Source organism: Gavia stellata, chromosome Z (genome assembly GCF_030936135.1).
Source record: "Gavia stellata isolate bGavSte3 chromosome Z, bGavSte3.hap2, whole genome shotgun sequence".
Classification (NCBI taxonomy): domain Eukaryota; kingdom Metazoa; phylum Chordata; class Aves; order Gaviiformes; family Gaviidae; genus Gavia; species Gavia stellata.
The window spans coordinates 57498268-57522817 of NC_082637.1; the positions used below are offsets into that span (position 1 = coordinate 57498268).

General features: G+C 47.6%; 1 protein-coding gene across 1 annotated transcript; it reads left to right on the forward strand.

Moving 5' to 3' along the window:
- Window positions 1–13000: 13000 nt before the first annotated feature.
- Window positions 13001–20321, forward strand: CHRNB3 (cholinergic receptor nicotinic beta 3 subunit). Its single transcript, XM_009810613.2, is given in 5 exon segments — window positions 13001–13156; window positions 14221–14265; window positions 18839–18948; window positions 19174–20113; window positions 20115–20321. Coding segments are annotated over 4 exon segments (1284 nt in total). The 5' UTR covers window positions 13001–13156; window positions 14221–14238.
- The last annotated feature ends 4229 nt before the right edge of the window (window positions 20322–24550 follow it).

Below are 24550 nucleotides of genomic sequence, written 5' to 3' on the forward strand. Positions count from 1 at the left end.
ATGGCATTGGAATTAAAAGCAGGTCTCAGCTGAAGACTGCTTCGGGTTAATGGATGAGTTTGGCCTGAAGGAAGAGGAGGCTTGCTTATTACTTCAATGGGTTTTACTCTCTGTGCTTTCAAGCTGAGATTTTACTTTCATTCTACTTGTCTTTTGATTCCTATATATAAGATAATATATGTAAAAGGTATACAAATGAGCTCAGTGATTCTCCGGGGAGCTGAGAGCTTTCTGAGCAATGTCTTCACCACTGGCGTAACTTTCCTCCCACCAAAATCAACAGTAAAATTGCTGCCTGTGCTGACATGCTGAAAGCCTAACTCTGAACGTTTTGGGCAAAGCCTTGCTGAATCCCGTGGGGCTGGGACTTCTTCTTTGTATTGCTGAAAAAGGTAGCATTGTATCATTGGAAAGTCCACTGTGGGTTTTTCTCATCAGCCTTGTGCAGAAGAGGGGGCACTGGGGCAGCATCATTGTTTCAGACAAGACTCAGTAGCATCGTTCTTTGGCAACAATGTCATGAAGCCATATATGGCTTCATCTGCTAAGTGTTTGCTCATGATGTCACAAATGGTAGATGGACTCCACAGCAGTGTGACAGTCTGCTGCACTGCTGTGAGATGATGGTAAGGCAAAATCCAGCGGCAATGATAAATGGTTATTTACCTGAGTGAATAAGGTGTCTGATAGCATTCCTAGTCAAATGATCATCCCCATTATCCGTAGAGGAATTAAATTCTGAAGTGTTCCTGCAGTCTTTTTTTTTTGCTCCTTTAGATTTTGCTGATTATCTGATGCATCTGAAGTTAATGCATCATGCTTTCTGGGCTTGCTGGGAGCCTCAAAACATGGCAGACCTTATGAAACCAGTCTGTTGGCTGACTGAAACATTGTTTGAGGCAGGCACATTGCTTTGGAAGTGAATGTGAGGAGTTGTCCCAGTGAGGGCAAATAAGGGTGATAATGTGGAGAAGGGTGACAGCAGCGCAGTTTGTTTCATTAGAGCCTGAAGCAGTCAAAAGGCCTTTTGGGGCCTTTGTGGAGTTTCGTGGGAGTTTCATTTGTTCTGCAAGCTCTACAAGAGCCATGGCAAGTTGTCTCCTGGCACTCTTCCCTGTCATCTGTCGGTCTGTTAGGGTATGGACCTGCGCTTATCAGCCTTCCTTTGGAGAGCTGCTCCTCTTCCCAGCCTCAGACCCTCTGTGCCGCAGCAGTAGTTTGCAGAGCGTTTTGGCTGTGACCCAATACGTGCCTCCTTCTACTAATACACACAAACTGTTGGACTGTGCTCCCAGTTCAGGGAGTTATCCCAACCCAGCCTTTGTTTGCTATTCGATGAGGTTACCTAAACGGCTTAATTAGGTTAATTCTTCTGACTAGGCACAGACAGGCCATTAAACAGTTATAGGAAATAGGATATTCTGGCATGGTAGAAAAGACAAATCTCATCTTTACATATTTTTATAAGTAACATCAATTATGCTTTCTAGTGAGGTGAAGCTGTAAATATTTGGGTTTTGTATTCAGCTTCTCTGGCTTGTCAGAAGCAAGATAAATGACAGATTTCAAAGATGTCATCCAGCAGAGATACCTTTTTGGGTCTCAAAACCTCTCAGTTTAAAAACTTTAAACTATTTGATAAACTTATACAGTTTTAAGATATATCCATTGGTTGCATATGCCACCAAATAATTACAGGACATTCTACTAGCTAACATTACCTTCCTATCCCTTATGTTATGATTGTATGTTGCCTAAAAGTTAATTTTTGCAAATTACATAAAAACATACTCTGACTTCACTTGGAAACTGGCTTCATATACTAAGTTATTATGGACAGGAAATTCCAGAAGTTATTGTATGTGAAAGGTTTCTGGGTCTACATTTAAGTGTACTATCTGTTCATGAGCCAGTGAAAATGGAAGCCCAAAATACGCCACAGATGTTCAAAACGATGGTCCTACATATTTTACCTCATTGGTTCCTACCTATGAATATTTCTAGCTAATCTTAAGAAACCTCTAGAAGGAATAAATATTATTCTTCATAAATTATTTTACATTAACCCAAAAATACAGACTCAGCATGGCAAGCAGCCATCTCTGGGTAGAAGGCTCACATCCCAGCTCAAACCATCAGGAGGTAGTCTTCACAACAGCAGTGGACTGACTTGAGCCCTGCTGTGACATGACTAGAGAAGGACAGAAGCAACTTAGCAGGAGGTATTAAATGAAGAACCTCTTGCAAACTTCCCCAGCACTGTTTTCCCTTGGAGAAGTTGGCTTTACGATGCTGGTTAGGGTGACCACTGTGACAGAGGTGAGGTCTGGTCTGCCAACTGGCTGCTGACAGAGCAGTTTCTGTTTTTTAACCAGGGGTGATCTGAAGTAGAATGCATGAACTTCATAGGAGCTGCCCTGTTCAACTGAGTGTCCTGACTGCTATGTTAAAATTCCCACTTTGTAAAGTTCTTGGTCGTAATGTAGCTGAGTCGGGGGGACTTTGCTCTCGGCATGCCACAGCCTCTGAAATATGAGTCCAGGCTGGGTCCAGCCCAAGGCCCAGACCTCCTTCTTCCTGGGCAAGATTTGCAACCATTTGATATGCAAAAGATGCGTGCATCTCAAACGTCAGGGGTCTTGCTCGCAGAAGGACTAAACAGCCTGGATCCTGGGTGGCTGAAGGTGCTTGGCATTGCCAGTGGCGCCTAACTTAAGCAAACCCAGACACCATTTGGAGATGGAGCATTTCTAAGTGGAGCAGACTCAGTTTACCTTTGCAGGACTTCAGCATCTTCTCATCTGGCTGGCACCTAGAAAGTCAGGCATGTAAAATCTCAGCAAAGCAGTGCCTGAATGAGGTGGCTGTACTGCACTCACATTGTCTGTCAGACAAACAGGGAGCCTTTTAACATTTCTATCATCTCCAGTTTTGAGGGGGGAGGGCATGTAAGGGGTGATGAGGCACACTGCTGATGAATGGTTGGCAGGGGAAAGTTTCTGGAGAGCCCTCAAGGTGAAGGGAAATGGTCAGAACAAGTCTGAATCAACCAGAGAGTGGCCACAAAAACACTTGTTGCTTTTTTTTTTTTTTCCTCCTGTCCTCTTCCAATTTATTTCTGAAAGCTAAAGATGCAGGCACAAGCACCTGTCCTGTAGCTCAGCAGCCCATGTTGAGGAGCTATGTTTCTCATCCCCGGAGTTTTGTGAGGCTGAATGTGGCTGAGACAATTGGTGGTACTGCTGCATTTTCTGTAAAAATAGTAGCTTTCAGAAAAAAAAAGGTAGAACAACTCATGATGTACAAAAATTCAAGTATGAGGGTATATTCATGAAGCACAATCTCATAAGGCTATTGTGTACTTGCAGATTTGAGTATATAATATATATCATTTTTCCACAGAAATGCAACTGCTAATACACATGCTGAAAATGCACATGGTGGAGAACTTGTTAACTGTGGAAATAACTGTTTTTCTGTAATCCAAGCAGCTATCAACAGGCGTAGAGCAGCAGAGGAAAACGGACAACAGCAATTGCATTTCTTTTTATTGAAACATCATGAAAAAAGCCACAAGCACCAGAGCAACTTTCAGTAACGTAATGAAGAAAGAGACAAAAGAATATTTAGCCTCCAAGCGTTCCTAGCAAATATGTTATGTTTTCATCTTTTGGACAATAGAGAATTATTATCTGTGTCAAGATGTATTTCTAAAGCTAAAGAGAAACCTCCTTGTGAATCATGTGTGGATGATGTGGACCCACAAAGCAACCATCTCTGCTAACTCAGGAAAAGATTATAAAGAGCAAATGCCCTCAAATGCAGGCAGGAACAGAGCCTGTAGACCTCATCCAATTTCTGACAAAGCGTTTGATTTTGCTATGGTTTCTCCACGGGAGTCCCCCACCCTCCCACACCAGATACAGCGGCTCCAAAAAGAAAATCTATCAGCTACCACGATTCAGGCTGTGTGGCGGGGCTATTGTCTCTGAAGAGAAATGGACGAAATGAACAAAGCTGCTGCCAGGATTCAGGCAGCTTATCGAGGCCATAGGACGTGGCAAGAATTGCCCTTTGGGTTTTATGATTGCCTTGGGGATAAAAAGCTGGTATTAAATTGGAAGGAGAAAGCAGAAAAGAGGACAATGACTCTCCCTCTTGTCATGGAGCACTGTATAGGCTGGGATAAGGGCTCCCAGGCACCGGGCGTTACCACTGAAAATGAGAAGCCAAGAGGTCGATGCAGAGATGGACATGAACCAGGTGCTTCTGTCATTCCCAGAGCAGTTGTCTTCAAAACAGAGTTTTCTCTCACACCCTGCAAAGTCTTGACCCTTGCTAATAGTTTGCTTACCCCTGAAGTCTTGCAATCCTTGACATCTGAACAGCAAGCCCATGATGCTGCAGCTAAAGTTTGGACTGTGACCAGCATTTACCAAAGCAGAGATGAGCTTGACAAAACAGAAAGACAAGCTAAAAAATTAGCAGAGCTGAGCCAGATCTTCATTTACAGTTATCAACTCAGACCAGACAGTTGTGGAAGTTCTCATATTTCAGAGCTACCTACTGTCACCAAAATGCAGAAATTGACCACAGAGCCCCAAGACACAGTGCCATGTCCTGAACGAGACCTCACTGTAAGGTTAGAACTGAAAAAGGAAAACAAAGAGTCTAATGCAGAAGCCAATGCACCATCTATTAGAAACATTAATGTGCATACAGTGGTGAAGAGCCTGTGTACCTCCAAAAGGTCCATCGCCCTGTATGTCTCCAGTCCCAATGGAGCAGTGGAAGGTTTTTACAGGGAAACAGGTTGCGGGCAGTTGCATGGACTGTACACTGTCAGAAGGCACAGGGACTCAAAGCTGTCTCAAGTCTGCATTCATGTAAATGTGGTGGAAACGGGAAGGAGGGCAGGCAGGAGTTCATCACGGTAGGAAGGCGCCAAGAAAACCCAGGACTGGGACGGCTCTTGATCTGCAAAACCTCATCCCTGTACTCACAGGGCCTGGTCACCACTGAAACAACTGTCTGAGCACAGCTGGAACGTGAGTTCAGTTCTGTCAGTCTCCATCAGAGGTTCCTGTCAGCCCTTTCCCGGCTTGCTGTGCTAAGTGGCTGCCTGCTCCCCAGCTGACACAAAGATCTTTTTTCCGTTGCCCACTATGTGAAAGAGGTTAAATCTGTTGAGGCGAGTGGTAATTGCTGCCACAAACAGGTCCGTGCACAACTGCAAAATTCTTACATATTTTTAGAGCTTGTTACCTAGCCCCGATTGACATTATGCAGAGTTCAGCTACAAATGCATCATTCAAAGCACGCGTTTTCAAAACTACACACGTTACTCTCGCTCCCAAATAAAGCTCACACAGCACGTAATCCGCATCGTAGCCCAGACGAGTCCGACGGACCGATTATATCCACAGACCTTAACACAGCACGGCCCTAGGCACTCCAGCGAGAGTGCTGCCTGCACATCATCGCGGCGCTGCCTGCACTGCCCGGGTCCTGCCAGGGAGGGGAGCTGGAACAGCATGGGAGAGGCGGGAGGGACACGTCCACAACAGAGACTGAAAAGGAAAAAGGCAAGGAGAAGGTGAAAGGACCTTCTCTCGTCGTGAGAGGAGGAAAAAAAGGAGGAGGAGTAAAGTGGCCGCTGTGCTGGGGCACCGCAGGAGAGCTGAAGGCTGATGGGATGCGGTGCAGCTGCCCGTGGGAAAAGGGTGCATGGAGGAGGAGGAAGGGATGGAGGGCAAACAGCAGGGAGGGAGAAGCTGAATGGGGTTGTGCTCGGTGGGGGCTGTAAGCAAGCCAAGAGAAGTGACAGCAGGAAGGTGCCTGGGGGAGACAGGGAGCTGGAGGAGAGGGGAGAGGCTCAGGGTGGATGGGCAGGTGGATGGCTGGCTGCAAACTCTGTGCCCTCTGGCACGTGGAAGTGGCTGGTGCTGCAAAAGTTGCTGGTGATCTGGGCGAAGAACATCCTTCGCCCAGAGACGATGCATGTTTTAGGAAGCTGCTGGTGGGGAGAGGTGTCTGCTGACGGCAAGGACTGAGAGCAGGGAGGATCAGACGGGAAGTGCCAGGGCAAAGACGAGGGTCCAGGAGTGCTGCCCTTTCCCACCCCACTTTTGCTCCAGAAACTGTGCCTCACCCCTTTGGGACTGGTGTTCGCCTGCTGGCTCCCTGTGTGGTGTGAGGTGGCACAAAGGCAACTCAGTCCTCCCTTGGGAGCTCTGGGGAGCCTGGCTCCATCCCAAATACTGGCACCCCAGGCCTGCCTCCCTTGGCTCCTGGCATACCAGCCCCAGGGACCAGGGAGGCTGAGGTGGGTTGGGGAGGGAGAAGACACATTCACATGGAGGGAGCCTCCTGACCCATAGCTGCTGCAACAGCCTCGCCTCTGCAGCCTCTCTTTTCTCCTCCCTGCAGCTAACAATCCTGGCGATGCTGCAAACCCCTCTCCGGCTCTTGGTTCTGGAAATGAGGCCTCTCGGTTTTGGTTCGCAGCATCTCCCACCCACGTCCTTCCTTCCCACCATCCTTCTCCCCTCAGTCCAGGTTCCCCACCCTCTGGCCACCAGCCAGTACTGCCACCTCTCCCTGGAAAACGTGTTTTCCACGCTCAGCTGCATGATGACTTTGGGTAACATGGGTTGGCACTCTCCATCATAACCTCAAGCTTCGTATCAGTTACAAATCCCATGAAACCTGTGGAAAAGCAAAGGCAGGTTCTCAACAGAGAAGATTCAAGTTTTAACCAGGAATTCATTTGCTATCTCAGGATGGATGCTCCTCATGCTTCATGGCCCAGCTGGTAAAATGGAGTATTCATGTGAACCTCCCTTCCCAAAATGTTGGAGAGCATGACTGAATAAGGACTTGTAAACAGAAAGCATCATCAGCAAGTAAACAGGATTTATGTCTCCAATACCCTCCTCTGGTTGCCAGAAAACTTTGGAAGCCAAAGACCAGGCAAGCTAGGTCCCTACCTCTTGTCACAATCTAGGCAGTGGGTGGAGGCAATGGTAAAGCAAGCCTACATCACATTTCCATCCAAGTAACTGCCATGTAGTAGCAAAAAACCTACTCCTATAGCCAGCTAATAGATTAACTTCATTACCTCAAGGCAGCAGGCTGAAGCCTTATGAAAACCAGTTTCTCTCCAGCCTGTGACACAGCACTGTCTAACAGAGCAGCGCCTGGAAGTGATCTCAGGCAGTAATCACGATCAGAGGTGTCAATGGGCAAAGGCTGGGGGTTGCAGTCATGAAGCTGTGGTTCTGTAAAAATGATGGCTGATGCCTGAGGGTGCTGAGCCCTGTACAGGAGCAGAAACATGCAGGAAAGCATGGGGTAGTTTGCACAGAACGTCTTTAAGGGGTAGCTTTGATAAAGGAAAATTTGCATCAGGGCAGGATAATTGTGCTTAGTCCATGCTCATCTTTATGGCAGATTGTGGCACTGTCTGTCCGTACCACTCCAGCCAAATGTCTGCCGTTCTCTTGGTGCCAGCGTGAAAAAAGGACCCTACTGTGCACCTTGACGAGTCGTGTGCTTATGCCTGGTCTGGATCTAATGCGTAAACTGAGCAGTCTGGTAGTGACAGCAGATGGTGATAACATGGCACTTCATTCAAGAGAGTCTCTTGATAGCATTGTTGTTTCTGAGTTACTTTCTGTAGGTGGGATGAAGAAAGGTGCAGAGGAAACCAGCCACTCCTCCAGCCCTGCCAGGTGAACACTGTCAGAGCCGAGGAGCTAACGAGGGCCCTTGCAGATTTCCCATGTGTAGTACGGTAGCGGAAAAGGCAAACCCACTGAGCTGCTGCCAGTGGCTTGCCCGAGAGCTATGGATGAGGCAGGCTGCAAGTCCACAGCAGCACGAATAAGGTAGTAGGACACTACAAGAAGGTTACCTGTAGCATCAACATGACTTTGAACCACACTGAAATGACATCTTTTTCATTACAGGAAGCTGAATAGTCTGATAAGTTTACAGCTGCCAGTTACCAATCCTCTGTGAGGACCTTAGATAAGGCAAATCTCAATCACATAGCTTATGACTGTAGCAAAACCTGGGCCACTGCAAGACATGGGCTCAGCTGTTGCTGAAAAAAGCAGGCTTCCCACATAATAGTCAGCAAGCAATTAAATTCCTCTAGATTACCAATGTGTATCAGTGGATGAAGACAAACTCTGAGGGTATGCAAATAGCCATGAATGGTCTTGTTTGCAGCAAATGTGTGGGGTTACTGTGCCAGCAGAGAGACAGAAAGAATAGCCAGAAAGAATAAATCAAAGAAGGAAGTGTTTCAGGTCTGGGTGCAAACCAAAAGAATTTTGCACCACTCTTCCTTGAACTTGAAAAGTTCAGGAAAAAAGGTCCTCTTTGAAGAGAGACGGAAAAGTGACTTTCATTTGGGAAGAAAATGGAGGAGATCCTGAGATCCCTTGGCAGAGGGACAGGAAAAGAGGAACCCGTGTCCCTTTTGATATCAGCAATTTCTGGCGCATTCTGAAAGGAGCCCTGTCCAAGGTGTCGCTGGGGAGGAGTGACACCTATAGAAGAACTGGCTAAATAATCCAAGGTCCCATCACCCTCATTGCTAAACACAAGGCCTTGGCACAACATACTTTGTTAAGCTGTGCCAATAGATAGTACTGTGCAAGCACTTCTGTGCTGTTGTTGTGATGTTTTATGTATGAGTGATGAGAGAGAAATTTAGAAATCAGCCCTATTTTCCCACCTATATCTTACTGTTTTTTTCCTCCCAAAATCCATTTTATAGCTGTAAAATGGCAAGTGTAGTATGAAAAATGAAAAAGCTAAGTTAGGTCTGTAGGGAGGCTGCTTCTTTTATTAGACCAACTGATACAGCTGGAGCAAGCAGACAATCTTTCAGGCATGTGATCTATCTTTGGGGCTGATCTGCAGCCTGTTTTTTTCCCCAGCTGTAACTGGCAGCATAATAAAAGACATTTCTCCTCCATAAAAACCTTGCCTCACTTCTAATCCTAGACCGCAGTGGCTATAGCCACCCAAATACCGCCACAAACAAATCAGTCAGAGTTTAGGACCCAGAGCCCTGTTTTAGGCTTACGGGATGTGACAGCTGACTGAAAATCAATGAAGTGTGATTTACGGAGCGTCATAATGAGGCAAGATAAGGCTCGAAAGGTGCTGTCTTGCCTTGCAGACTCAGTGGTCCACCTTGATTTTTAAGTAGATTGTTTTAGTTCCCTACTATGATGTGACTGATTTGCTTATGAAAACAAAAGATCAGATTTAAAGGAAAAGCCACCGGTGTGCCCATGCTTTGCCTAGTGCTCTTTGTGCTGCATCTGAGCCACTCAGGTAAGTGCGATTTCTTCTTCTTCCAAATTGAGCTGCAGATGTTCAAGATTTTTTTTCTGCTGGCCAGCTAGCTGCTGCTTGCTAGGACAGTGTAGATGCTGGCTTCCCTTGGTCCTCTTCTTAACACTGTCTGACTAGCGAAAGAGGGTTCTATCAGCCGCTGCCTTTGTATTGCAGCCACAGCCAGTTTGGCAACAAGGTTTTCATAACTGGGGTAGGGGGGTGGTCACTGGGTAGAAGTTAACAAATACATCCTAAGCTCGACTCTCACTGCTAAAGGCAGTTACCGGAGAATCTCCATCACCAGGAGGAAAACTGAAATGCCTCAGGCGGCGAGCTGATGAGAGGCTAAGCGTCCTGTCTGTATTTCTTGGGGTGTTTTGCACGTTTGTTTAGCAGACTCCCTTCTCCAGCACTCCTGCTCCTGCACCTGTGGGGAACTGCTCCTGGCATGGACCACAGAGAGAAACAGAAATCCGGGGGAAAGGAGATATGGCAAACAGTGCTCGGTTACTAGTACGTGCAATAACCTGCCAGGGAGCTCCCTGACTTTTGCCTTCTCTGTACACCATATGATAAATTCAGAGATGCATCTGTCCTATGGCCGCTTCTCTGTTTTTTCAAAGGCAGTGCTACTTTGTTCAGTGGTTTCTCCATGGCTTTATCTAACTTAATCATCAGATGGGGCTTGATCAAAGGAGCTGTTAGGCTATTTTTTCCACTTGATACGTCTTCCTTCTCATTAAAAACTTCTGCTTTTGAACTGTCCTCCTGCAAGTACTGAGGCTGTCTTATAAGGGCATCAATCTTGTTCCTTCTGGCTTTCTTCTTTGTGAGACTTCTCAAGTCTTTTTCACTCTTTTCTGTGGATTCCCCAGCAGCTGAGAATCAACACACCCAGCCTCAAAACCAGCTTTACCACCTCTCTGCTATACCCTCTTGGAGTATTAGGGCCCTTGGACTTCATGTGAGGTATGTCCTGTGAAATGGCACCGTTTTCCTGTGAGGGAGTTCATACTCAGCCACGGACACTGTGCCCATAGTGTGTGTGGTTGTGTATGTGTGTGTAGGGAGTAATACACAAATAAACCCAGAGCAATGTATTCCAGCATTAAGATAAAGCTGGTTTTGATCCTACATGTTTTTGGGTTATGGATTTTTACTGTTCAATGTTTTTCCTGTTAAATTAAAACAACCACACACCCCTGTGAACCTCCTAAATCGAAAGCAAAAGGACTGGGAGCCAGGGTCTCTGCAGGGACTCTTATGTGTCAGTGGATTGCACCACTGAGGTTGTGGGTAGTGAGGGGGGAGAAGTATGTTCTTTCTCTTCCTTTGGTTGTGGATGCAACCCCTGTCTGGCATGTTTGGGCAGGCAATCCAGTTTCCTAGGACAGATCCCAGTCTCTGTCCCCCATTTGCTGTGGTGGAGATAGGGTTAGCCCTGGCATGAGAATAAACCCTGGAGCAAGCAGAAGGGGCATTTGTGGTTTCCCAGTTGGTAATAGCAGACCTCAAAGGCTTGTGAGAAAGCAGCAAGACACAGGGTGGCCACAGAGGCTGCTATAAACTGTATTGACAGTTGCATGAGCCCATCCCTGCCTGTGGTGCAAAGCAGGTGAAAAGGAGTGTGAAAGCTCCCTCTGACCAGCAGGCCTCCACCTCCCCAGGGTTTGGTAACCCCACCACAACTGCACATCCAACAACAGAGGACAAGCACAGGCTGTGCTAGAACATCTGACAGTAAAGTAATTGTTACCCTGTGAGTGGCAGTCATTAGGCTTCAGAGTTTACAGCTCGTCAAAGAGGAATGGGCATTTGCTGTGGCTGGAAGCAGGGGATGACAGTGCTGCGTGGACCTTGTACTATCCTGAGAGAATACAGACTGCATCAGGGAATGATTTTGTCCAATGGGAAGCTCTGCTGTGGGGGCAGGTTTTTGATTCAGGCAGCCCTTCAGCTGTGCTGCTTTCTGCCAGGTCTCCCCCTGCCCATGGACTCACATAGACCCTGCCGAGGGACATGAGGCTGCACAGCCTGTCTTGCCCAGGGGATGGGCAGCAGCTGCTGGGGGAAGAGGACAGGGACAGGGATGGTGGTCTGTGGTCACACACTTTCCTCCGTGCATGTGGCAGAGCATTACCCTCTGCCTCCGGTTTTCTCTCTGGAGGGGCTGCTGGGCTCGGATGCCCTTTCCTCTCTCCCCGTGGCACAGGGACCCTGCCTTACCTCTGATGTTTGCTGCATAGCATGTGTGAGCCCCTCAGCTGTGCCTCCTCTGCCAGGGCTCTCCCATTGCCCTGTCCTCATACCGTCCCTTGGCCGTGACCCTCTGTCTGCGGACCTCTCCTGCACCTAATGGCTGGCAATCCCAGCACAGGTGTCCTGCTCACATTGAGGCTGGCAGGGCACTGGTGGTGAGGGGACAAGGTGTGCCCCAGGCAGTGCCCTGTGAGGTCCCCTTTGACTGCTGGCACAGCAATATTGCTGTGACCCCTGCAGCACAGGGCCGATCACCACGAGCTTCTTTTTCCTCCTTGGTGCCTTTGAAGAGAGGTGAAATCCTTCTCATCCTTGGGTGCTCTGTGTGTGTACAAGGGAAGAGGTGGTGGTTGTGTCAGGACCTCAGCATAACGGACAGTGGGGCTGGCATTTGGGAAAGGATGGAGGGTCTGAACGGTCCTTTCCCTTCCATGGTAGCAGGTGGAAGAGGAAGCATGGTGGCAGGGAGCAGGGGAGTCCCAAGCCTTGCAGGTACAGACCACGATGGCTCCATGCTTGGTTGCAGGCAGACCTGGCCCTGGTTGCATCATCCAGCTCCTCCTGCTGCCAGATGAGCAAATTTTGCTTTTTGCTTCGCCGATGCTGTTGCCCACCCACCCCCGAATGGGAGAATTCAGCTTTCTCAATGATTTGCTGCTATCCCCTGGTTAACCCCAGAAGGAGGATTTGTTTCCAAGTGCTGCATGAGGCTCCCTTAGATTTGACTTACAGGCCTTGTAGCTTCAAGCAATGAAATCCCACCACCCCAATCCTTGCACAGGGCAGCCTCCACCTCAGAGAGGCCATAGACACTGACCAAGTGCAAGTGAAATCCCTCAGCCCTGAAATACCCTCAGTGTATTGCTGCTGTTTCTAGCTGCAAGCCAACCAGCCAGGGATTGCCCCACAGTGACCAGATTTCCCCTGTGGCCCCAGGTCTCTGTGGTACACAACAGGTATCTGAAAAAACAGAACTCTTTCTCAGGGTTACATTTATCAGGCTGGATACTTACTACTCAAGAGTGAAAGAGAGCATCTGATGCTCTGAGCCTGCAGATCTTCTAAAGAATAGTAAACAAGAAAGACTGGGCAAGTACGTTGACTCAACACAAAAAGGCCACCGGAAACAGAAACAGAGTACAAAGCCATCACTGCTTTGGTCTGATGATTTTTTTGTGTGTGAGTTGGGCTTGGGCTGTCTTGCCTTCCCATTCCCTCGCCCTGGCTCTGCTGAGAGTCTGTGTATCTGAATTCATATGGATTTTACTGACAAGAGCTGCCCAGAGGCAAATTTGTCTCACATCATTGCTCTGCTTCACTTCTTCAGGTCGTGTTGTTCTCCACGACTGCTTTCTGGCACACGCCCACTCTCTGTCGCTCTCTTCCAGATGTGGCTGCCTTCAGTTCAGTCGCTGAAAATGAGGATGCACTCCTCAAGCACTTATTTCAAGGCTATCAGAAATGGGTCCGCCCCGTGGAAAACTCCAACGACACCATCAAAGTGCTTTTTGGGTTAAAGATATCACAGCTTGTGGATGTGGTAAGTGTTGTGTTGGGCTTGGTAAAACATCCCTTCTTCTATAGACAGTCATGCATCCATCTGGGAGTGCTGGTGATGCTGTTGGCTTTTGCCTCCTGACACACGAAATGCAAAGTGATGATGGTCAGGCAATGAAATGCTGAGTGTGATGCGGTGCTGGTGATATGATCTCCTGCCCCATGCACAGCACGGGCCATAAGACTCGTTTGTTTTGCAGCAAACATGAAGGTCCTTTTTTCTCCACTGTTCTCAGGGAATAAGGCCTCATTGCATCATGTGTTAATCAACACTCCATGCCAGACAGTCCCTGGTGCTTATGTTTAGAATTTAATGACAAGGCAGCTACAGGGCAGGGGTGAAGAAGGGTAGATCTGGTTGGACATTGTTCACTCTAAGCAAGCTTGCATCCAGGTCAAAGACAGCTCATATCTTGACCCAGGTGGCCACTCAGACAAGACACTAGAGGCAAAACAGACAATCCCATGTTTTTGCCCACATGGAGAGTTTCCCTTCCCTTTCCTTTCCCCTCCATCACTGCAATGCACAGTGGAATTTGCACAGGGCCCAGAGGAACCTGCACAACAGTGTGCTCCTCACATCCCCCGGACCCTGGCAGCATCCCCTTGTGCCACGGAAGGCAGACTCTACTTTTGTGCTTTATTTACACATTCAGGACAATGTTTCAGCTGATCTCTTCCCAAATTCACTCCAGGCTGAGCAGTGCGGGGAGATGAGCCATCCTGTGAGCCCATAACCGTGTGTGTCCTGACCCCACTTTCTGGATAAGCCCTGCTGCCTCCCTGCTCTTTGGCATCTGATTCCTTTGGGCTGCTGTGAAATGCTAGACCTTGGTTTTCTACCCTCAGAAGCTCATAGCAAGAGCAAGGACAGCACCTAGAAAGTCAGTTCACTTCCCCCAACAGTGACTGAAGAGCCCAGGCCCATGGGGAAACAGGACCATAGGGATCTCCTCTGCTCAGCACAGGGTTGGACTCAGCAGGAATAGGGTCTGTTTCTGCTGGCTGTTTTGGTAATGCAATCCTCTCTATCTTGTGTCACCCTAGGATGAGAAGAATCAGCTGATGACAACCAATGTGTGGCTGAAGCAGGTAAATTAGACCAAATCAGACCTCCCTTTACAGTGTGGGGCTGCTGAGCTGAGCGGCCATCCGAGTCTGCCGCCCACTGCGCCATCCACCCCCTTCCGTGATGCTGAGTGGCCAGAAAAAAGCAGCACCATGTTACCTTGCCTGAAGTTTTTACTTCACTCCTCTCACTTCATCAAATGCATAAAGGGGCAGAAAGGCAGGCAGGTGGGCCTTTAGGAAATAGGATACCCTCTTCTCCTGGCCTGCAACCCAGCTGTGCACTCAAGTCAGCTGTATTACAGGGAATCAACATCTCCTGATACTGCAGTGGCTGTCCCTGAGATGCTGTGTGTGCCCTGAGGGACTATCCTGTCTCAGACTTGGAGGTCACTCAAGTACTGTATGTCTTGCCCAAGCTAAGAGTGGTGCCTCAGATAGATTTCTTCTTCAGCCTAAGTACAGAGAAAGAAAAGGCTAGCATGTTACCTGCCCCACCCGCATTAAAATCTGTGGCAAATTAATCAGATCTCTCGAACATAATTGCTTCCGGAATTGACGATAATTTACACAAATGGGGGAAAGTTGCAAGTTGAACTGCTAGGTCTCCTTTCTTCTTCACTCCTGAAGAACACTGCATTTGGTTTAGATTATATTGTACCAGTTTATTGACCTTGTGACAACTATTTTAAGTCTCTCAGCCATGTGAGTATCTATAAACATGTCAGCTGATCCTAGGCAGAAGACATAAAACCCAAACCATACTTGAAATGAGGCCATGGGAAGTGGTTCCCAGGGGTCGCCGTGCTGGTGGAGGAAAAGTGCAGCTCAGTCTTTGGTCTCAGTCCGGTACCTGTACTGCTGCATTGAGTGTGAGCTGCTGGATGGAACAGGACCCCTAAAGGCCGTATGGACATTATATACAAAGATGGTCTCTCCCTTGAAAAGGGAGAAGCTCAGAGTTCCCCTTGCTGCAGGGAGGACAGGAATTTCCCCTTTTGCTGGGGAAATATGCTGCTGATCCGAATACAACTGCTGAGAGCCTGCCCTGAAAGAACTGTGGTATTGCATTTTCCCCACTCTCAGCTGCAATAGAAGAGCCTCGCATGTACACAGAGCCAGATCTTGGCTTCCTCACTCTGTTTGAGTAGCCATTTGGGCAGACAGCAGAGCCCTCCTACAAAGGTAACCGCTTGCCACCCCTCTGTCCTCTCCCCATTCCCACCCTCTCTCCTTTCAGGCTACAGTACCCACCTCCCCCTGCAGGTCCAAGCCCTGAAGCCTGCAGGTATGAAATCAACCCACTCCACCCTCCTCATTCTCTCTGTTCCTGCAAGCGTCCCCAGAAAGATTTTACAGCCTTTTGCAGCCTTTGACAGAATATTCCTGGGTCTGACCATCCTGGGTCTGACCATCTCCTTCTTAGGGAAGACTTGGCTGCTTGCTCCATCCAGGACAGCAAAGTCTTCTATGCCCTGGGGCAGCCTTCATCCCTCTGGCTGGGTGACATCTTCAGGCAGGTTACAGTGACTGCAGAAGAGAGGGACCTGAAGTATTGACTCACATTAGCAGGCCAAAGTCCAGGCTGCCCCAGGGCATTACACCTGAGATGCTAATGCAGACAGACACCCACCCATCCTCTCTCCATTGCTGCATGAACCTGTGTGGGGACATTTCGGGTTAGCCCATCCACGCTGAGCACCCTGTTCATATTGCAGCATTGACCTCCCCAGAGTCATAGACTGGAGTGGTGACAGCTGTGGGAAATCAGGTTCTGCTGCAGCTTACTCCAAACATGCGACAGGAGGTAGGGACATGCCACCATCCACTCACTGCCTCTTGGGTGTGGGGGAAGACGAAGGGGAAGCCACTGTATCTGATCCTTCTGCCTCATGCTGTGGCTAAAAGAAGGACCTACCCAGGAGTCCGCACTGTAGACATGCTGATTTCTCTGGAGGCCTTTGGAGACTTTGCTCAGATTTAGGCAGGGCAGCTCCCTAGGATAACTCAGTACTGCAATTTTCAGAATTTCTCTATCTGCGGGGTTGAGAACATCAAGGCCCAAATGAAATGCAAAGGGAGCAGAAAATAAGTGAGACACAGGGTCTGATTTTTGCACATGCAGATGCCCCCGGGGGTCAGGCTGAGCACTAAATACCTGTGGCCTGACCCAGGTGTCCTGCTTTGGGAGTCATGCATTCCTGTAGGCTTAGTGTGAACTGGTCCCACGTGCAATCCAGTGCATGGGAGGATTATTAGAGTGCATAAGCACAACAGCTAGGAAAAGGTCCATAAAACTAAGCACAATTAAAATATTTTTTTCTTTTGGGTAGGGAAAAGTGAAAAACACTAAAACAAACCAGAACTCTCTAATGACACAGACCCTGTCCTTCTGCAGGATCTGGGGAGGTCAAGGAACTCTGGTCCTCACCCTGGGTGTGTGAGGTTGAGGGGGAGTAAGAGTCATCATTTCTCTGCAAGAGTCTGGCTTTTCTTAGGCGAGCAAAGCTTAAATCCAAGGGTTTTCTTTTTTTTCTTTTACCTCAAACATCCAGATGCTCAAGATCTTGGGACTTAATGATGTGCATGCAGGCAGACACACAAGGTGCAAAGGAGCTTTTACCAGTTGCTGAGGCTCTGGGTTCGGGCAAACTACGGAGTCTACTAGCAAGGGTCGAGAATCTCGGTCCAGTGTTTCTTGGTCCACTTGCTGTGGGCTAAGCACCTGAGTGACAGCCCAGAGATGGGAATTTGGCAGAACTGGAGGAAGAGGAGAGCAGTGGGAGGGTCTGGAGCAGCTTGGAAGAAAGGGAGAAGGGAGGAAAGGGCCCTTCGCATCTGCCGCTACAGTTTATGTCAGCATAGCCCATAGGGAGATTCCCATTTTAAACTGCTCATCTTCAAAGTCTGCACACAATCTATTTTCTGCTCTAGTAAGAAGACACACAACCATTTGCCTTGCAGACACAAAAGAGCACTTTAGCTGGGAGAGAAATCAATGCAGGGCAGGGGGGAGGGAGGATTATTGCAGATGCAGCGAATAACCCAGGCCAAGGGGCTGCTCCAATTCAACTCCAGAGTGATGATTACATCTCCAGGTGGCTCACAGAGTATTTGCTTCTATTGTATTAGTGCAGGCTGTGAGCTGACTGTGTTGGCTGCTGCAGTCAGCCCTGACTATCCCCTTGCATAACAGGTATGTTTCCAGCCTAATCCCCTTGCACCTGTTACAGGAGGTGTCCAGGACACATGTGAGTCTGTGCCCACCTAATAGCCCAGGCTGCTGGAAACATCTGGTAGATACCCATCCACAGAGAAAAGTTCACACTAAAAGTGGTGTGCTCTGTCCCTGCTGCTGAGGCTAAGAGCAGCAATGACCCCTCTTCTCTTTCCATACCTGAACAGCTCCCATTCCTCCTTCAGCAGCAGGAGGACCCAGGGGTGGAGGGCTAGGTCTGACAGGAGATGCCAGCCATTTGGGCAGTTCAGAGAGTGGGTCCGTATCTCTTCTGGTGCAGGTAGTGGGGCCATTAATCCTGCCATGGTACCACCCTGGGCAACCGTCCTTTCCTTGTGCCTTGGGACAGATTGTAGGAGGGGTGTCTACCAGCCACCTGTTCATGACCTTGGGCTCCATCCCTTCTCTGCACCTGGAGGAGGAAGACGCTTGTTCTCACTGTCTGTGTTTAGGTCTCTATTGAGGCTCTGGGTTGCTGTCATACTGTAAAGGACTGCAATAACAAGTGTCTGTAGGTATAGCAGTGAAAAGCATGTGGAATTGAAGAAGTGAAAGGGAACAATATGGTGGGAGAAGGAGCAGAGAATATTGCTTTTTGGTTCATCCTTAAGTCATGGAGGAAATTGCCCAGAGAAGGCTGAGGCCCCCGCATCCCTGGGGAGCTCTTAGTGTTGGAGCTTAATGGAAAGTGGTTCATCTTCTGCTTCTTGGTATTGACTACAGTCTACAGCACTTGCTTCCTCTTGCTGCTATTCCTGTGGGCAAGTGAAAACCCACATCAGTAATGAATGGGGACCAGAAAGCTGCTTTTCCAGTGCATCTCTGTGGAAATCTCCAGGTTGCTAGAGTCACTTTGCTAGGATCTTCCCATCCGAAAAACAAAGCCAGGTCTCCACTGAAAAGTAATTAAAGGCCACCTCTCTGTCACTTGGGTTCTAGTAGCCATGCCAGCTGGCTCTCTATGGGGTCAGTGCCAGCCAAAAACACTGTGGGCTGGTTCTCAGAGGGAAGAAGAGGTGCCATAGCCAATGGAAGTGGCTCCTTCCTTCTCAACTACCCTCAGGTAGGCTGGGCATGGTGGTGAGTGAAATGAGAGTCAAGTCCTCTTCAGGAGTGCCTGCCTTAAGGTTGCCTGGAAAGGGATGGGTTGCTGGGGCCCACCTGTGGCTGGAGTGGCAGTGCTTGTGGGGATTAACATCTCCCAGCCATGCCTACCTGGCATCCTTTCTGCAGCTGGGCAATTTTACACCAAGCTCTGTCCATTGTGCTGTGCAATGCACTCCCTCTGAGGCAGGTAGTGGGAGGAGGAATGAAACTGTCGTGTATGAGTGGGCAGAGGACTCTGCTGGCTTGTTACAGGAATGGGTCGATCACAAGCTCTCCTGGAATCCAGAGGAATACGGTGGGATCACCGCCATCCGTGTCCCTTCTGAGTCCCTGTGGCTTCCCGACATTGTTTTGTTTGAAAAGTGAGTAGCATGGCTCCTCGCTCCAGGCTTAGGCCAGAGCTTGGGCAAGGCATGTCAGCCACCGTGAAGCTTGCATGTGCTGTCAGAAGGCTGCTTCCTTAGGCAGTATGAATGTTGGCTTCCCTTGTGCTCCAGGTGATGAGTAGAAAGCAGAGCTGTGAGGGGGTAGAACTGGGGCAAATGTAGTCCTGAACTTGGTACTGTTTCTTCTTGTCCAACTCCCAGTGCTGATGGACGTTTTGAAGGATCCCTGATGACCAAAGTCATAGTGAAGTACAATGGAGTGGTGACCTGGACGCCACCGGCCAGTTATAAGAGCTCCTGCACGATGGATGTGACCTTCTTCCCCTTCGACAGGCAGAACTGCTCCATGAAGTTTGGGTCATGGACATATGACGGCAGTATGGTGGACTTGATTTTAGTGGATGAAAATGTAGACAGGAAAGACTTCTTTGATAATGGGGAGTGGGAAATCTTAAATGCCAAAGGTATGAAAGGCAACAGGAAGGATGGGCTGTACTCTTACCCATTTGTCACTTACTCCTTTGTGTTGAGACGCCTTCCGCTGTTTTACACTCTTTTTTTAATAATCCCTTGCCTGGGATTGTCATTTCTAACTGTCCTGGTGTTTTACCTGCCTTCAGATGAAGGAGAAAAGCTTTCATTGTCTACATCAGTTCTAGTCTCCCTTACTGTTTTCCTTTTAGTGATTGAGGAAATAATCCCTTCTTCTTCCAAAGTCATCCCTCTGATCGGTGAGTATCTGCTGTTCATCATGATTTTTGTGACCCTCTCTATCATCGTGACTGTGTTTGTTATCAACGTCCACCACCGCTCCTCAGCAACTTATCATCCCATGGCTCCCTGGGTTAAAAGACTCTTCCTCCAGAAGTTGCCTCGGCTGCTCTGCATGAAGGGCCATGTAGATCGTTACTCCTTCTCAGAGACTGAAGAAAAGAAAACCACCTTGAAATCAAAGCTCCCGGGGAGGCAGAAATACAAGCAAGCAAAAGATGGAGAGAAAATTGTTATTGCCTTTCTGGAAAAGGCAGCTGAGTCCATTCGATACATTTCCAGGCATGTTAAAAAGGAACATTTCATCAGACAGGTAGGTGAAGGGAGGGCAAGGAGGAATCACAGTTTCCTTGACAGCAAGGGCTTCCAAGCTCTTACCTTTTCTGCATGCCTTTCCCTTTGCCTCTTCCTCCTGCTCTCACCTGAGGAACTTCCCCTGCTTGATAAATAATACATTTTTTGGGAAAATGCATTGCTTCAAAGGGAACTGTATTGTGCTGTGAGAGTCCCTGCTCTTCACAAACAGAAGAGGCCACAGCAGCCTCTCCTGGAGGAGTTCCTGTTTTGGGATTATTTGAACAACCTCATCCTGCTGAAGTTGGGGATAGACATGAATCTGGAAAACCTCTGAACTGTCACATGCTCTGAAAGTGTATGTTTCACAACACTTACAGGCAGGCTCTACGGCAGTTGCTAGGTCTCAGACCTAGCCTCCCAGCGACCATGCAGAGTGTAGCTGCCCTGTTTTGAGTGGAGGTCTTCTAGATTTTCACTAACATCCGTTCAGATTAGTCCCTAACTACCATCTTTCTCACTCTCGCAACAATCCACCTGGCTATTAAAATGGTGAATTACTGTGTGCATAAACAATGCATCTCATGCGAGGGTAGGACAGCAGAGCAATGCACCTAGCAGCATATGGAAAGAGAAAAACTTCAGTTAGCACCCTCATAGCAAAAGCCAGGGCTTTGTTCAAACTGTGCTGAGAGGACTTCATCAGAAAGATGAACAGTAAATCAAACATGCAATATGTGAGAATATAGTCACTGGGACTGAAGCCTTCTGTTTGAAGCTGAAATAATTTTTAATAAAAGAAGTCCCTTGAATTGCTTTTATAAATAGCTCTTTTGTGTGTGCAGACTTGTGCCAGTACTCACAATGCAAAATCCCCCTCCTGTATGCGTACAATCTGAGCCAACAGAGCACTTAAGCAAACACAAGCCAATGGGACCACTTGCTCTGGAAGCAATGTCTGCATCAAAGTGCTGTGCTAGAGCCAAGTCCTGGCACTTCATGGGAAATGTTGTTCTGTGAAAAGAAACCCAGTTCATTATAAAGCCACCTTCAAGCTTGAATCTGCAAACTTTCACATAGGGTCTTAGCTATAAGCATTTGCACAGGCTGAAAGAAGTCTGATTACCATGTGTGTGAAACTATGGAATTGTTTTAGTGTTTTGAGTGACTTGCAGCTTTGGGTGCTCAAAAGGTGACCCATACAGCACACTACAAAATTCTAATTTTAAAAACAGATTTTTGGAGCTGAAATATATGTAGTGGTATCAAGAAAGTACTGGGCTCATTACTGTTTCTGTTTGTTCTCCTTGTCTCCTTCCCAGGTTGTCCAAGACTGGAAATTTGTAGCTCAAGTCCTGGATCGGATCTTCCTGTGGTTATTTCTGGTGGCGTCAGTGACGGGTTCGGTTCTCATCTTTACCCCTGCGTTACAGATGTGGCTGAACAGCACTTTGCAGAAAATGCTCCCACAGTAGCATACAACATGTATAATGCCAAGGGATGGTGGTGCCTTCAAGCTTGGTCTCTGTTGGACAGGATGGGAAGCAACAGCAAGAATAAGGGAAGGTGGCGGTAACAGTGGGCATTGACTAGAGATTTCTATCTTCATACAACTCTACCAGTTACAGATTTGGCTGAGATCAAAGAAGGGGTTGGTGCGCAGCTGAGTCCTAAAGTGAATGGGGGTTGCACCATTGGGTTATAAGTATTTTACTAGTAGCTTAGTTATATTACAATAAAAGCCAAGATTATTAGTTAAAATTGGAAATAGTACTTCTGGCACAATGATTATACTTAAAAGGCAGATCTGTCAATTAAAATGCTACTTTATAAAAGAAGTTATAGTAGGATCACAAATCAGTACTCAGTTTATCTACATTTCCAAGTAAAACCCACAAAATCTCTGGATTGCTTTGTGCATATGTGAGAATTGACAATCGCATGGCGTGCGCATCAGAAAAAGTACAAATACTTTTTAGATGGGATGTTTGAACCCTTGACTCTGTGGCCTCACCTTGCTACAGGGTCAGCTCAGCAGTGGTAGAACTTACCAGTCTGCCCATCTGCTACCAGCCTTTATGGCATGCACACTTCATCTGTCCTCTTGGCCATCAGGGAGCTACAGGGTGTTACCCACATTTCAGTATTATTTGCAATTTTGCCTGCTGCTCTGTAATGTATCAAAAGGCTCAACAAGTAAGGATTTTCCCCATGCTTTGCATTTAGAAACTATGATTCCTGCACCTGCTTGTTCACAAGAGAAGTGGAAGATCACCTGAAGCATATCACATGGAGAAAGGTGGCTATGCTACTCCATAAAGCAACAGTGACCTTCCTAAACAGTTCAGTTGGAGGGAAGCTGCAGACATCGTTTTCAGCAAATGAAACTTGTGGTTTATGCAGAAATGGAGTTTTTCCTGAGAGCTGGGGACAGGGCTGGGTACTGGGAAGACACATCTTTGGGTGTTGGCTTGTTCATGTTTCCCAGGCAATTCAGAATTTCATTCCTTTGATTCATTTAAATGGGACCCTTCTGCATGATTAGAAACAGCTGTTAAAAGTGTAAATGAGACCTGACAGAAAATGAACAGGTGAAGCTCTCACTACCCTTGCTGGGGCAATGTTCTGCCAACATGGAGTGCTTTAGAAAATCCCATTCAGAACTTGCAGATGTTTTCAAGGCTAGCAATGGATTTGGAAATCCAATTTTCGACAACCTAAATGTGAATCTACTGTTAAATCTTTAGCTAGCCTTGAAACTTTCTCCCTAGGGATGGAGGTTAGGTGTTAAAAATACACAGAGGTATTCTTGTGTTTGGATTATGTGTGCACACCAGACCTCTGTGAGTTAATATCATCCCATCTTCTTGTGTCACTGCAGAAAGTTCTGTTCTCTTGTGCAATCACTACTAATAAAGATGTATTTAGTAAATGATTCCTGGGGTGAGAGTGCTCATACGCTGGGCTGCGTTGTTTTGTTGTTAACAAAATCTAGGCTGTAGTCCATTTTAAAAGCATTGTCTCAAATCTATTCAAACAGAGGGGTTGTCATGTTCTTGGGAAATCCTCACAACTTTTTAGCTCTCTGTGTGAGTTTGAGGAGGGAGCATTCAGATCTGGTTATTATATTGCAGGAACCTAGAACAGACCCATTTAGTTGAGCATATACAGACAGATAGATGTCTTATGTTAAGACACTGGTATAAAACTTTTACACATTGACTTTACTACCAGATGCTCCTCTCTTTTTGCATTGTTTGAGTCAGTTTGTTCCCCTGGCCAGTGCTGTGAAATATCCGTAGGAAAACAGCCAGGAAGCTCTTCTTTCCAGCATTTACAGACTCTTGAAATCAATTAGTTTTCCCTCTGAGCACTGCTGCCAGGGGGCTGCCTGCTACTCATGACAGATGACAAAATCCTCTCCTGGGCAAGTGCTTCAGGTGTTTAGCTGGCAGATGGTCCTGTCCTCACCTTTGACATTTCGGCTGCCCACCTGCAGGCAACTCATGGCTGTGTTTCACGTGGCTGTGTCTGATGCCAAGCTGCTTTTTCTGGCTTATGCTGCTAAAGGTCAGCAGACCTCAGGTCCTTGGAGTGAGAGATGTATGAAGACCACACAGGTATGGCTTTTGGCCTCTGGTCTTCCTAGCATTGCATCTGGGACTACTACATCTGTAGTCTCACTACTCATTATTTCTTTGTGCTGGCTCTTTCTGAGCTTCCCTGAATCTCTTTGCTGCTGACCCACAAATGCATTCAGCATGCCCCACAGCCTGACCTGTCACTACGAAACAAAACTAGGGAGGACATTTGGGCACACAGTCCTCTGACAGGCTCCTTCCTTCTGCTCCATGTGCTCTGCCTGTGGATGACAACAAATTGCAAATTGCAAATCTTAAAAAAACCCAGCAACCCTCTGCCTTACTACTGCCTCAACATGTGCTGCCTTAATTTCTGGGCACGGGTTTGCCAGGGCTTGGACACTGCTTGGCAGGACCATGTGTATCATCCATTCATCAAGAGACAAATATGACAAACTTCTCTGGGCCTTTTAGTGGGGGAAAGTGGAAAGATGGTGTCCCTTGGGAAGAGAATGTCATGAGCTGGTCGAGCTGTCAAATTGCTTCTGTGCTTTTGGAATTGATTCATAGATGCCATCACTCTCAAGGAAAGGAGATTTCTTGCTGCCAGCGCTACACTGGGACATATAATAAGGCATGTTGCTGATGTGGCTTTGGAGATGATGGGTTAAGAATAGACACACCACTCTGTGTGCTCCGCAATGAACGTGGGTACTTTTCCTGTGGCTGTGCGCAGTGTGTGACCCAACTCAGTGTCGGAGATGGCACCAGCTCTGGTTGAAACTTTTCTTGGTATTTCAGTTAGAAGGTCCCCCAACAAGAGTTGGGGCAAGCATAAATGCCACTTTGGTGTGGGTTCTTCCATGACTGCTCAGAGGTGGGCCTCTACTGCAGCTTTCTCCAAGGTGAGATGCTCATCATGTCCCCCTCCC